The sequence below is a fragment of the Ostrinia nubilalis genome, chromosome 4 (assembly GCF_963855985.1).
Source record: "Ostrinia nubilalis chromosome 4, ilOstNubi1.1, whole genome shotgun sequence".
NCBI lineage: Eukaryota > Metazoa > Arthropoda > Insecta > Lepidoptera > Crambidae > Ostrinia > Ostrinia nubilalis.
In genome coordinates this window covers 9,061,653-9,077,092 of record NC_087091.1, presented here as the reverse complement: position 1 = coordinate 9,077,092, position 15,440 = coordinate 9,061,653, and the positions used below count along the sequence as shown (strand labels likewise).

General features: G+C 36.1%; 2 protein-coding genes across 2 annotated transcripts; both read left to right on the top strand.

Annotated features, from left to right (window-relative positions):
- The first annotated feature begins 15 nt into the window (after positions 1-15).
- LOC135088640 (uncharacterized) lies at positions 16-3,849 on the top strand. Its single transcript, XM_063983563.1, has 5 exons — positions 16-119; positions 204-250; positions 676-757; positions 1,027-1,131; positions 3,635-3,849. Exons 1-5 carry the CDS (start codon positions 87-89, stop codon positions 3,788-3,790), a joined length of 423 nt encoding a protein of 140 aa, XP_063839633.1. The 5' UTR covers positions 16-86; the 3' UTR covers positions 3,791-3,849.
- Positions 3,850-7,363: 3,514 nt separating this feature from the next.
- Positions 7,364-8,711, top strand: LOC135088643 (cuticle protein CP14.6-like). Its single transcript, XM_063983567.1, has 3 exons — positions 7,364-7,455; positions 7,541-7,656; positions 7,899-8,711. Exons 1-3 carry the CDS (start codon positions 7,447-7,449, stop codon positions 8,122-8,124), a joined length of 351 nt encoding a protein of 116 aa, XP_063839637.1. The 5' UTR covers positions 7,364-7,446; the 3' UTR covers positions 8,125-8,711.
- Positions 8,712-15,440: the final 6,729 nt, after the last annotated feature.

Here is a 15,440-nt window from a genome sequence, read left to right as displayed (position 1 = left end):
GGAGCTACCTAATTTATATTTTACGCTTCAAACTCAGTTGCGGTTTGGAGAAAAAAAAACTTACAAAACAAAAGTTAAATTTTAATATGTTGAAAAACGTGTGTGTTTTGTCATATCTTGTGAGTACGAATGTTTTTGAAATACTTTATTTGAAAAGGTTATTTTGTCCACATTTCATTCACTAATCTATCACGCAATTTTAGGTCCTTCAAAGCATAATTGAAAGAGCCGCTGGCGTAATTTACACATAGTGGGTGATGCTGACATTCTCTATAAATATGTTGCAGTCAAAACTCATAATCAGTCAAAACCACTATTGACTGCAAAAATCAGTCAAGTGGTTTTGACTGATTCCCATAATCATTAAGACTTTTGACTGATTTTTCCAGTCAAAAGTGTTTTGACCAAGGCGTTAGTCAAAACCACTTTTAACTGAAAAAAAAAACGGTCAAAAGTGCTTTCGCTTGATTTAAAATTTTACCTATCAGTCAAAAGTGATATTGACCGATTATGAGTTTTGACTGTAACAAATACATCAATTAAGTTTTTATGCTGGCAATTTGGTTACAATGGTTTGCGTATTTCTCCTGAGCATTTATCGTCAGTTGTAATTGGTATTTTAACATAAAAACACTAATAAAATAAAAACCAAATATTATATTTACAAATTTTCAGCGAAGATGTTGAACTAAGACGAATTTTTCCAAGAGAATTCCCCCAGGATACAGTACGGCGAAGTGGTTCATTGGATCCAGAAGTGTGTAATTACTGGGTTGCTCCATCTTACTTTAACTTTGACAAACGTAAAAAATCTGTCAAACTCCATACAAAAAGCACCGGTTCGCGTTATAGTTATTAGTCACCGTTAAAGTTAGGTGGTGCAAGCAACAGCCTAAATCTTAAACTAGGTTTGACGTTACTTCTTATATGTATATCAAACTTAGAAAAATCTTAAACTAGATTTGACGTTACTTTTAAATAAAACTAATATAGTAAACTTTTAAATAAAATATATCAAACTTTCAGCATTTAGGGCGATATAACGAACTGAAAAGGTATTTTAAGTACCCAAAAGCCCAACTGAACAGCCACTTTGAAGAGTTGGAATGCTATGAAGATGGTCAAAAAAAGGTAACGACTAACTCATTATTAGTTTCAACATAGTTACTAAAGTTTCGCCACGATTACACTATAATTATTTTAATTGGATGGCCCGTGTCATCAGCTAGTTAATGGTTGTCACTAACTTGAAGTTAATAATGGCTAGTTATAACGATATTGGTTTAGTTTATTGACGTCACACACCGTTCCCTATAATTGTGGTTAGAAATCGTACACCTACACCTCATGTCATAAAGTGAGACTTAGCGAAAGCTTGTTTTGATGTTGTGCTCTCTACAAATACAATAGGGATGTTTCCTGAACCAAGAGTTTGTATTAGTCCGTCGGTTAACTCTTAAAAAAAAATACTCGAAAAAACTTATGAAAATTGAAAGTAATAAAGCGCGTAAAAGAAGAGGCCCGTGACGTCAAGGCGTGCCTAAAAGTGAAGCACAACGTCACGCGGAACTTCAACGCATCATAACTTCGTAATTACTCGTTTGATTGACAAATAAAAATACACATGTCCAATATATTTTGATAATGTAATTGACGGACTAAAAGATTTTTTTTTTTAGGAAACTGGCCTATTGCTAGCACTTTAGATTATAAATTTTTGTTGCAAATTGGCACGTATTACAACTGCATAAGACACCGCTATGTTTGTTACATCGTTGTGATGTCGTCTGTAGTAATAGTGTCACGCGTGACCATGCTTTTTTTTTTTTTTTTTTTTAAATCTTTGGACAATTTCACACAGCGCCAGCTAGCCCCAAAGTAAGCAACTTAATGCTTGTGTTATGGGTGCTAGCTTAACGGATATACTACTTATATACTTTTTTTTTAAATACATAAATATTATACATAGTCACACCCAGACCCGTCACAGAAATTAAAATTCATCATTTCAATTTCTGCCCGGCCGGGAATCGAACCCGGGACCTCTCGGCATAGTAGTCCGTTCTGAACCACTACACCAAACGGCCGACAGCCGTTTAGTTAGATCATTATTAATGAGCCTGAGAGGTTCAGTCACCTCTAGAAATTGTTATAGTATTTTTAAACTTTGGGATAATCATTTGAATAATGTAAAATTAGTTTGTTTGTTTTTTCAAAATTGTTACTTAAGGCGAACTTAATGCCATAGGGAATTCTTAGCCAGCTATCCTTCGGGCTAAACAGACAACATTCGTTTAGCAGTGAATTTTGTTCATGTAATTTATTGTTGCAATAACATTTAAAGGAATTCTGCCAATTCATCTATCTATATACTTATAATAAATCTGTAGAGAGGTCAATTCTGTACATTAAATATATTTTCAAAATAACTATCAGGGGGTGATTAGTGATCGATACTGATGCCAAAAATGCAATCAGTAAAATTTTTGTCTGTCTGTCTGTCTGTCTGTCTGTCTGTATGTTCCTTATAGAAACAAAAACTACTCGACGGATTTTAACGAAACTTGGTACAATTATTCTTCATACTCCTGGGCAGGTTATAAGATACCTAGGAATTCCCACGGGAATGGGAATTAGCGGGAAAATCGTTTTGTATGAAAAATCTGAACCGCTTAAGTTAGACGCTTGAAATTCGGCATGCAGGTACCTTAGTAAACTTAAAGCTTAGTTACAACAGGATATTGCAAAATTCCCACGGGAACGGGAGTTAGCGGGAAAAAACATTTGTATGAAAAATCTAAACCGCTTAAGTTAGACGCTTGAAATTTGGCTTGCAGGTACCTTAGTAAACTTGAAGCTTAGTTACAACAGGATATTGCAAAATTCCTACGGGAACGGGAGTTAGCGGAAAAAAACATTTGTATGAAAAAATCTAAACCGCGTAAGATAGATGAAGGGGGTAAAACGGGATCCACGCGTACGAATTCGCGGGCGGCCGCTAGTAACACATAATTATAATCCAGTCTATTGTCAACCTGATCTCGTTGAATTAAATGTCGCCATATTGACATTTTGGTGGTTCCGGTACTTTAAATTAAAGGTTAATAATGCGCTCTTTAACGCCACAGATCGCCATTTTAATTACCATCATCATTTCACTTATTATTATTTTAGAAAAAACACAATATGTACTCCACCACCTTATTGGTAACAAATTAAAGTATATTTTGAGTTAAATATCAAGAGACAGCATAGCATAGTAGCATATCTCTTGATGTTTTTAACTGAAAAGTTTTATTAAATTCACTCTATTAATAATGGATTTGATGACCTAGGTACCTACTTGCTTTTTGAAATAAATATTGTGTTGATAAAAGAATTATCAACCCGTAGTTTTATGACAGTAGGGATTCATTACTACATACTTATTACCTACACTTTTATTTAATACCTAAAATTCGGAAAAAAAAACAGGACGTCCACTGCTGAACATAATAATAATTATGCCTCCCTCAATAATTGCGACATCGCCCGGTTGGTAGCGGCCTCCATCCAGCGCCTTCCTAATACCTTTATGAGGTCGTCTCACGCTCTCATCTAGGTAGGTCCTACATATTTGTTGTCTTTGTTACAGCTTTGTAAAATAGATTTGGACCGGCACTCGCCGGATGAAGACAACTACTATATGACTTCAAAACAGGAGAGCCACGTCGACCGCCGTAGAGTCTACTGCTTCATGCTGCTTTGCTTCACGGAAGATGAGCTTGACAGGGTCGTTGCTTCGTTTTAAATTAAATGTGAACCATAAATGTTTTTGTAGGGACTCATAATATAATTATATGAGTAGAACTTTTTTTGTGAACCTTCAAACGACAGCAGATAACTACAAAATCATATCGGTAAATGTGTTGATTGAACAGATATTGCCTTAGCATAATCCAATGATTCTACCAACGTTATTTTAAAATATCGGTAATCAATATAAAAAAGGTTCAATCAAATTCGTTTCCGAGAAACCATTTCTGATCGATGGGCATTTATCGTAACTCGTAAGTGATGACAGTCACACGTATCGTTTACGCTCGATGCATTACAACAATAGACATTACATAACCTAAAATGGGTCCATACGATGCTGCAAGTTTCTCCCGGATACGTAGTCAAATATCTACAGCCATATCTGATCTTGGATAGCAATCACGTTAAGATTCGATTCTGTGTTTCCCATGGCCAATAAATTAACTTTGAATGCACTGAAACAAAGTGAAGTGTCTATCCTAGGTCTATTATGGTTATGGTGCATTCACATACATGGCATGTAGATGGATAACAATCTGGAATTGTCTCGGATTGGACACATCGCGCTACCAACGAAGGGCATCAGATACTTTCACGGAGTCCCCTGCTTTTTAACACTAAAAGACGAAAAATATTGTATAAGTAGTTATTGCAATTCACGAAGGCGAGTTAGCTTTACATGTGTGGTGGCTGGCAACTGTTAGATTTTCAAACGTTTTAACAGACTACACTATCGTTATGTGCATGTTATACGTACACATATAAGTAAAACTCACTCACCTTCGTGACTTGCAATGCAAGAACTATATCCATGTAGAGGTGAACAATAAAATTTTAAGGGGAATGCAGTGTTCTCTTCATGCCTCAAGATCTGCTTGCCCCGAACTCTACGCATTATCATATAAAATACAGGCCATGTAGCAATGTAAACACACCTTTATGTATTATTTACGGTTGACCAGTGGCTCCATTATTATAGGCAAGCAATCAATTCTTATTGATATTACATTCTTATAGAAAACCAAAATCTATTTTATTTTACTATTATTACCTATCTGTTCGGAAATAACATGTTAAAGAATGCATAACATAGGAGCTTTTATTGCAAATAATACAAAACAAACAGTTAAATGAATACTAAGTTCATTTTGTGAAGATCGAATTTGCCACCTAAGTCCATCTCGTAGACCGATTGGACCTTATCTTCATAAGGTACTCGTTTGAGATTATTGTTGAACATTTTTTGAGTAGGAGAAATTATCATCAAAGCTTTACAAAACAATTAAAGCTTTTTCTTTATTAATTAAAATTTCAACAACACCAGCGTTGATACCGTCGAGGCTCTTCTCTTGAATCGAGAAATCATTGAAAATCACAACAAATGTTACATAACTGAAAATCTGGTGTTATCTATTGTGCTGACATAAAGTTATGTCACACGATAACCTTGTACTGGTTATAGTATACAATTAATATTCATATATTTAAAGTAGGACGTCTAACATCAGCTCGTGAATGCTTTCAATGATTGACCCAAAAATAGTGGTCGCAAGGAAAGCGATAGGAGTCATAGGTCAGAAGCGCGCGTCGTCGGTCTACCTCATGACGTAAGGCGGCCAGTTGGGAACGGAGCTGCAACCAGCTATTGTGGCTATAAATCTAATGTATTCACGAATTTTGTAATGCTACGAAATAACAAAACCTTATCTACCCAGCAACCATCTTGCAGCGGTCCAAGTTACAATGCTCATCATCTATGACATAATTGACATTTTCATTTCGACAACCAGTTTCTAACCAAACAAAACAAGTGTCAATTAAAATAAAGAATTACGGGTCTCTGTTTATTATGACGCTTGTGACCACTGCTAAGTCGACGTCAATCTGCAGTAGGTACTCATAAAGTACTAGTGCAGTCGCGCTTTCTCCATATTAATTGTAATACAGGACTTCAACTTGAGCCTTTTAGAGGGGAGAATTTATCCAGAATGAAAAGTAGAATCTTCTTATTTTTATAGCAAAGCTTGTAACCAAGATTCCAGCTACCTACCATAATTGGTATGTTCCATAAAGTCGGTTGCCTGTTGACGATTCCGATTTACTGAAGTGTGCATGATACTCGTACATCCAACTACTTAGAGTACTAACTAATGATTTTTGTTAGAACGTGGTAGAACTGATAGATGTTTGCATGAACTGTTGTTTTTATTTTTCATACGAAATATCAATTAACTATAGGTATGTTTTATGCAACGTTTTGACGAAATTACGACTAATAAAGATTAAGATCAAACCGTCTAATTAAGTTAGACCTTACTGTGTACACTGAAAGATATGCGCTTATTGTCTTATTACATCTGACGTTTCTGTGAGAACATTCTCAACTTAGACACTCATCAGTAATCAATTGGACACAAAATAATCCAACGCAAAATGTGAAGCCTTGACCTTTACGCATGAATGTTGAGTTCGCGGTTAGTGCTGCATTATCATTATGACAAGTGTGTTTTTATGAATAACATACTTTAACATTATGCAAATAAGAACTACTTCAAATAATAATGCATCGTCTTCCTAATAACTTGATGCTATTAAATTAGTACATGCACAAAACGCTGAACTGGTCAGCCAAAATGTTTGGCGTTCCCATAACCTTATAAGAATGTGGATATCTAAATACTTACTTACATAATCTTGAAGATCCCCTAATCTAAGGGAGATTGGTAATCAAGACTGCTCTTAATTACGTATTTTATCACAATTGGCATTCGCAAGATGAACAGGAGCAGCTTGCTATCATCATTAAGTAAAATAGAAGTATACAGGTACAAGGAGACATTTATAGATTATTATACTTAGTAAAGTTGCACCAAAACTAGATAGGTACCATGATAACATCAATGTTTAAACATGTTTATATTATTAGTATTTAACAGTAAACAATGGATATATTGTAACTTAAACAGCCTTTGTCAGCGATCGCTCCACCCTATCAATGTCTAAGCTGTGCAAAGAAAGTACACGTAACGCTAAATTTATTGCAAAATATTACAGTACTCGTATATCACTTGCTATCAGATATTAAGCATATTGCACAAAAGATGTACCGCCATCATTCGTTTTGTTGTAACTTCGTCATCATCATTCATGATCGTTCATGATGTGAGCTTATGTGTAAGATGTTACATGCATTCTACGCTTTCATCGAAGTTCAGATACGCTTGAAATTGTTTTACTACTCGTATTTCGTAATAAACAATGTCATAAGTGCACAATAAATAACTATTATTCATCGCATTCGTGCTTAATAATGAAGTCTGTGAAGAAAACATAATTGTTACCTACCTTTTGTAATCCATTTATCATTGACATTTGTATTTCGATTAAATTATTTAGAATAATTTGCCAGGTATCAATTTAGATGCTTGCAAACACTTGAATAGTGTTTGTGTGAAATCTTTACGTTCACTTACCGTAAGCAGATGCAGTGGGGTCTGCGGGTACCGCAACGAAGAGGCTCGCGAGCCCAACCACTGTGTTGTAACCATATTACAAGAAATATATAAGACAACCGCGAAGATACGTAATCATCACATAAACTAAGTGCTCTTTCGAGAAGATAGTCGTAAGCTGGAACCAAAAATAAAAATGAAATTGGTCAGTAAACAAGTGAACAGTGAAGTGCTTGTGCCCAGTGTTTTGTGGATGTGGAACGGTGTTAAGATTGCTGGTTTTGTTTCAGTTCGTGGTCTTCGCCTTGGTCGCGGCTGCTCTCGCCGCTCCCCAGCAATACCCACAGGATGTTCAGGTCGTCCGATATGAGCTGAACAATGGCAGCCCGGACGCTTACAACTTTGCGTAAGAACAATAGTTCTTGCAACTCACGAAGGCGAGTGAGCTTTACTTGTGTGTGTACGTGTACATGCACATAACGATATTGTAATGTCTATCAAAACTTTTGAAAAACGAACAGTAGCGAGCCACCACATATTATGTAAAGCTCACTCGTATTCGTGAATTGCAACAACTAGGTGTAACACTAGTTTGGAACTTGGAAGTGCTCAACACGGGGATGATTCTAATTGTTGTATTATTTGCAGATGGGAGCTGTCAGATGGAAGCAAGCATCAAGAACAAGGTCAGCTGAAGAACCAAGGAACAGAAAATGAAGCTATCTCCGTGCAGGGCCAGTACGCGTGGGTGGGCCCTGACGGAGTGACGTACATAGTGTCTTACATTGCTGATGAGAACGGCTTCCAACCCACCATCGAGCAAGGCCCTGGAGGCGCCGTCCCGGCCGGCGTCATCGCCTCTCTCGTTGGTTAAATCAATACCTCAACTTTGGCAGTAACGCCATCATGTAAATAGTACAAATTAATGAATGTGTATATGTTACGGTTAATGTGATAAATTGAAAATTATTAATAATAACCGGTTATTATGAATAATTACCGACAGTCGCGGTAAAAGTGATAAATTAATCACATTTAACAGTGATTATTTAATATTTCAACCTTAGTACTAACAAATTTCATAAAAGAGAACAACATCTTGTGTACGTGCTCGTGTACAGCCAAACTTTAGAACGTTTTGATATCATATATTATTGTAATTTGGCATAATGAGATTGGAATATTACTTTTCCATAATGCCTATAACATAATGTTTTGATTTAAAGTGAAAAATAGGTTAAGGTGCGGCGGGGGTGGCCCTTGGGCCACCCCTAAGCCGCCTATTTAGTTTTATACACACATAAATGACCTCATATTAATCACATTCACCAAATCATGCGGTAATTATTCATAATAACCGGCGATTATTCATAATTTTCACATTTATCACTTTGACCGTAACATATATAATATTTATATACTGATTCATTAGAATAATTAATTATACGTTTATTTAAAAGACTTTCTATTTTCTTTACTTACGAATTCATGAGAGATCCTACACGAACTGTACCGCTGCTAGCACAAAAAACTTTCGATTCCGCATTAGATACAAGAAAATTACTACTTGGCTGGATTTTAATACTTACTACTTGGGGGACGCCTATAACCCTTTCAGACGCTTATGCCCGTTTTCACCATCAATCCCTATTTTTTAAGTGACCCCTAGTATGGCAACAAATAACAGGATTTTTGTTTTCATACGGGTCACTTAAAAATTAGGGATTGATGGTAAAAACGGGCATTATTCTTCTAAACGCATAATGAGGAATGCTTACTTATTATACGTTTCTTTGAAAATCATGTTAAAGTTATGACATCTCATATAGAGCCAGGCTCCTAGCTCTACACGCCCTGAATCTATAACTCCTAAATAAACAAACTCTACCTTAGTCAATGTGACACGGCCATTTCGCTATCATCACATGGCCGTAAGGTGAAAAATTATTAAATAATATATTAATATATTGTGTTTATTATTTTCTTTTCTCTTACACTATAGTCCTGTAAGAACAAAACGGGCAAGCAATGATTTTATCAGTGAGTCAGGGACGAAACCGTGTATTTAAGTCTATTACTATATCCTGAATATTTTCTTTACCTGGTATAATCTAAGCCCAATTTATGAGGTTTGAAAAGAACTAAGTACTATGCGTTTAAAAAAAAAGTGCGTAGTGCCTTAGCGATTCGCTCGGCTCGTCTTGGCGGGGGCACTCCACGAGAAAATGTCCAGGTATTTAGGTCCACCTTCAGCCTTTTATAAAGAATATATAAGAATTGTACATTATTCAGGGCTATTTGTAAACACCAGCAACCGCGCAGGACTAGATAAGTACTTAGCTGACATCATTACCGACTGAAACGAATTATCTGCTACCGATATTTGATATTCTCCCGAAGAATAAAAACTTATAATCAACAGAACTTGCTCCGCGGTGCAGATGACGTGATTAGGATGTGTCATGGGTTCCAGATGTGGCAGTGTCATCAGTCTCGAAACTGGCGAGTTGTCACCAGATCATTCCTCGTCAATAATATCATCAGCAGACAAATCCCACAATGCCAATATTATACAATTCACTGGAAATTACGAAGGGTCTTACAAAGGGAATTGAGCGATCTTCACAAATTAACTAAACAACTTAGACGTTCACAGGCAGTTGACATGCGTAAAACTTTTCGGAAACCCAAAAACTGGTCCAGTCAATGTATTCTTAACTTTACCATTTTGAAGTGGGTGGCTGAAACCAACGACATAACTTGCGTATATGTTTTCACAATAATATTTTAAAAATTAAGGCTCCTGAACCACCGGGATCACTTAAAATAAGAAGAAAAAAGGGTGCAAAAATGACATCTAAATATACAGTGTGTCCCAAAAAGTTGTGTCAAGCCGAAGCCCAGAGGTAGAGCTACACTAGGGCTACTCAAATCACCGTGACTTTTGATAGTTTTCGAATTATGATTTTTTGTACAACATACAGGATTTTAGTTTACATTCGTGTTATGGATGTAAATACATCGGAATCAGCTAGGCATACTATTCATCTAATAATAATTGAAAAATCAGGTATGTAACTTGACTATTCGCGCCACAGTGACCAAAAAAGTGCCTAAGCACAGAAATTTAAAACAATCATAACTCGAAAACTATCAAAAATCTTGGAACATACATGGGCTTCGGCTTGACATTACTTTTTGGGACACCCTGTAATATAACTCAAAGGTGACCGACTGACATAGTGATCTATCAACGCACAGCCCAAATCACTGAATGGATCGGGCTGAAATTTGGCATGCAGGTAGATCTTATGACGTAGGCATCCGCTAAGAAATTATTTTATGAAACTCCACCCCTAAGGGGGTGAAACAGGATCCACGCGTACGAAGTCGCGGGCGGCCGCTAGTTGTCCAATATTTCTTTAACGGTTAGAAATAGGAGAAAACGTTAAAAGTATCAGTTGTAGAGAACTGTATCACTGTTTTTATAAACTTTCGCGTTCCATTTCAACTGAAATAGAGATACACGGGTCTACGGGCGAGTACATAATAATAATGAGCGACATTTATAAAAAAAAAAAACGATTTAGCGGCCGCCCGCGACTTCGTACGCGTGTATCCCGTTTTAGCCCCTTAGGGGTTAAATTTTGCAAAATCCCGTCTTAGTGAGCAAATACGTTCGTCGTTTAAAGGAGCCCCTATGTAAAATTTGAGACTTCTAGCACTTGTAGTTTCTGAGATTTCGTGATGAGTGAGTCAGTCAATCAGTGACCTTTCGCTTTTATAGATATTATAGATGTCGCGCTGAGACCCGTGTCTCTATATTTTAATTGCATAACTGGATTCCACAAAACTGGACTGTCGTGAGAACTCACTTTATGTGTGTTTGAAATTCGAACAAATTCAAACGGATCGGTTTTTGCGGGACCCTGAAAACGGGACGTTCGTGTGAACGATAATATTAAAACACGTAATTATTATTAATATTTATTTATTTGGTATAAAAATAAATGTTCAATTACACTTCAAAGGCACTAATTACAGCATTTAAATTTTGGGAAATCATGATCGAAAAACGGGAAAAATATTCGAGACTCAATCACTGTGTTAGACAATTAATTAGCCCTATGCCAACAAGTTTACATGGAACCCTCGGTACGTCGGTACGCAAGCTCGACTCACATTGGTCTGATTTATTTTTAACTTTTATAACACAAATATAAAAAGCTGGTTGGAATGATTAATTTGCATGTGCATTTTAATGCAGTTAGGTACCATAAGCTTTTCATGGTTTTTCTAATTGCATAATATGTAAATTAAAATTATCGACGAAATTCTAAGCACCTGCGTAAGGTCAGGACGGATCGCAAGTTATTAAACATTTACCTCTACATTGACCTTAACATTTAGATTTTAATTTAAATAAAATTTAGGCTGTGGACATAATATGCTTTATTTTTAAGACAACTTTGTTTTCAATACTACTGTTAAAGGCCGATAGATCTATTCTAATAAATAAAACACTGAATAGGTACTTAACTTTCACATTATATTTACCTCATTTTAAATACGATAATTTAACGTTTATATTTTTCACAATTAACAATACCTACTTACAGGATACGGGGAACTCGGCTCTTATAACCTGAAGACAGATGAGACAACAAGATTGAGGTGAAATACCTACTAAGGTTATGTTAGGTATGTGGAGGGTAGTTGAACGGAAAGCATGGTCGATCTGTTTTATTGCTTTAAATGTACTGACTTTTATTTTTATGTAATGACCTTAGTTTAAAAATGTTATTATGTGGACTAATGTGTAGTGTGTGTAGTGAAGTGATAAATATGCTATGCTATTGTGTGCCGTGTGTCTGCAGCTTTATGACTGAGATTTCTTTAATAAATCGTTAAGCCGTAGCACAGCCGTAGCTTTATAAGCAGTGTCACTTATGTTATCTTCATAGTTTGCAATAGAAAACCACCAAGGAATAGAAATGGAACTGGTAATTAATTTTAAGATATTATTGTTCAATTAATGTTGTGTGCGATATTTGCCTACATAAACCGTAATCTTTTGTTCTCATTATGAACTTTATTCTCATTAAGTAAGCAATTACATATTCAATTATTATAAAAATAGCCATAACTAATTTTGTATGAAGTCCTATATTTAATTAAGTTTGTGTCTTAATTACCTAATCATATAAAATTCATTTTCGACAATGATTTAATTTTAAAGTAATGTTAAAATTATGTTTCACACACGCTCATGTTGCGGAAGTGTAGAAATAACATCATCAGGCATAGGAGTCCACTGCTTTACTGCATTCCTCAAGTGGCAAGAATCTGTGTGCCTACCATGAGTTTACGTTAGGTGTGCTCGCTAGCGACTGCGTAAAAAAATGACATTTAAATGTATGACATATTGTGCAGCGCCCCTAGCGGCTACTTTCAAGAAATAAAATCTTCATAGAATTTTTTGACGTATTCGCTAGCGAGCTCACCTAACGTAAACTCATGGTAGGCACACAGAAGCAATTTGTAAATAAAAATTACTAATAATCCTGTTAACCCCTCGTGGTAAGCTAAATGCTTATATTACGAGTGTCGAATACCAAAATATTCGAGCCGCGCGCGCAGCGGCGAAGTTCAAACCCGCGTTCCTCGATCACGAGTCGACCAGTCCGACCCCTTCACCGTTCGGCTATCGTGGCTTCATGACTAGATTGTAATTAAAATATTAGATATTCTCATTTCTTTCAGGTTATCGTACTATGTCTAATTGGTCTTGCCGCAGCAGCTCCCCAACAAGACAAAATCTTGTAAGTTCAATAATTTTAACTATTTGTTTCTAAACCGTTCCCTTAAATGCATTTAATAATGTACAATTTTTACAAAAAAAATGTGATCATGTAGTAGGTAACTCTATGCATTTACATGAACAGAAATCACGTCTTCGATGATTTTCATCTCGTTTGAAGCATTTTACCAATAAATAAAGTTTTCCTTTTCAGCGTCAATGAGAAAGACTTCATAAGTCAGGAATCCATCATTCAAACCGTAAACCACGGTAGCTTAGCAGTTTATGCTATAATAAAAGGAGAAGCCACGTTCGTCGGCCCTGATGGCGTCACCTACGGCCTCACTTACTCCGTAGATACGGAACCCAAATTACAGGAAAAAAATGAGCTACGGGAAAACGACAAGGAAAAAGGTTACAGGAAAAACTTAAGGATATACGAGTAGACGGGTCGGTGAAGTTTAAGCCTACCATTGCTTGTAGCTGCCATCGGCAAATAATTATAAAGAATATTACATTATAAATAGATTTCTATCATAAACTTCTGGGTTATTTATTTTTCCGCATTTAGTTTTAGTTTAGTTGAGCTGTGCAATACCTACATTTAAGCTTATGGTTTAAGCTTAGGTACCGTATGAAGCTTTCTTGCCTCATAATACCACATACTGTGTATAGCTTGTTATGATTGATTCTACGAGTATAATAATAAAAAAACATACACATCCGTTAACATCGTACAAGCTAGAAAATCATGCAGTTAGTATTATTATTCGTTCTATTTATGAAACGCACTATTCGTAAATCAAATATATAGGAGTGAATTCCTGACTCTATCAATTGTCTGATTCTCCAATGACTGTTTTACAATCCAAAATTCCAACTATGACCTGTCAGAAGTAGGCCTGCTTACGAGTACCTAATCTAGGTATTATAAAAATATTGTAATTCTTTTTCGTGTAGGTGTAGGTGGTGACCTACTTATGGTGACTGTAAATCACACATGTGATGTGATGCAAATAAATGATTTTTTAAAGAATATTAGTAATTTATATTTACAATCCCGTTATCCCCCCGTAGTAAGCTAAATATTATATGCTTGTGGTACTTGTACGAGTGGGTTCACCACAATAGTCGAGAGGCGCAGGAATCGTACCCGCGCTCTTCAATCACGATAGGACCTGTTCGGAATAGCCGCTTCAAAATAATTTAATTTGAAAGTTATGGTATATCTATTTGTGTGCATAATTCGATTTTTAGGTCAGAATAATAATTATTTTTGAGGCCAAGGTCTACGTATCTTAAACAGCTTACCTTAGTCCACACTGCTGGATATCCCTCAATGCATGCGAGTGGACTGAGATCCTTAGCTATTTTTTGCAATAGTTACCAGTTGTTATATTGCATATAGCTGGAGAGCGTCGTGTCCTGCGATTGGCATTTGTCAAGCGACTATACGCCTTATTACAGTTTTCAGTTATTAGTCGGCGCCCTGTAACTTCTTGCCGCTGTAGCACCACAGGGTCCCGTATGTAGTGGCGAAGGTCGATTTAGCGAACTACCTACGTTTTAGCGAAAAACACTCATGGTCATTGTGGTAGTGGTACGCTGGAGCGTAAGGCTACTGAAACGAAACACTCCCGGCCGAGAAAGTAATTTTGACGACCTAGAAGATCTTCATTTTGATTTAAGTACTTATATGAAATGTAAATTACGTACCTATATTCAATTTTTAATAATAAAAAAATACAAAAACACATTTTGACTCGGTTACTATGTACGAAATAACATGTTATTTAAATAAAATTACATTGTTACTAAATGTCATTGATCAACACATAAACTTTTAATGTAAATAAAAATTAAGCTCTCCTAAGTCAGCAAAGTTCTTTTTCGGCCGCGAGTATTTCGCTTCAGTAGCCTTTCGCTCCAGCTTACCACCATGAGAGTTTTTCGCTAAAACGACCTTCGCCACTACGTACAGGACCCAGCACCACAGGCTTTTAGTTCACAGGTAGTGCAACGGCAACGGCAACTTGGACAGCGACGACGATGGGCTTGGAAATGTTAGTTTATGTGAATGTCGCAGTAAGATAGATAAAGCCGTAATATAGTTATATACCTAGGGATATAATTATATACCGTAACATAGTTATACGAAAGCGATTCATTACTATCTCACTAGAAATATACCTACTTAGTTATAAAACGGCCCAAGTTTAGTGATATACTTATATAACTAGATTGAATGAAATGAACATAACTTTCTGAATCTTCAAATATTGCCAATCAAAATTCAATGCCAACATTTGGAAAGAGTCTTAATTGTCCCATAGACCTTTGAATTGACCTCATAGCGCCAAAGCCTCAGTTGTGCAATAATTAACGTGTTT

Excerpts from the sequence above, each read along its gene's own strand:
- LOC135088643 (XM_063983567.1), top strand. Across the intron at positions 7,657-7,898 it reads CCGGACGCTTACAACTTTGC|ATGGGAGCTGTCAGATGGAA; the intron begins GTAAGAACAATA and ends TATTATTTGCAG.
- LOC135088640 (XM_063983563.1), top strand. The coding sequence starts at position 87 with ATGTTGAAAAACGTGTGTGTTTTGTCATATCTT. Across the intron at positions 251-675 it reads GCTGGCGTAATTTACACATA|CGAAGATGTTGAACTAAGAC; the intron begins GTGGGTGATGCT and ends ACAAATTTTCAG. Across the intron at positions 758-1,026 it reads GTGGTTCATTGGATCCAGAA|CATTTAGGGCGATATAACGA; the intron begins GTGTGTAATTAC and ends TCAAACTTTCAG.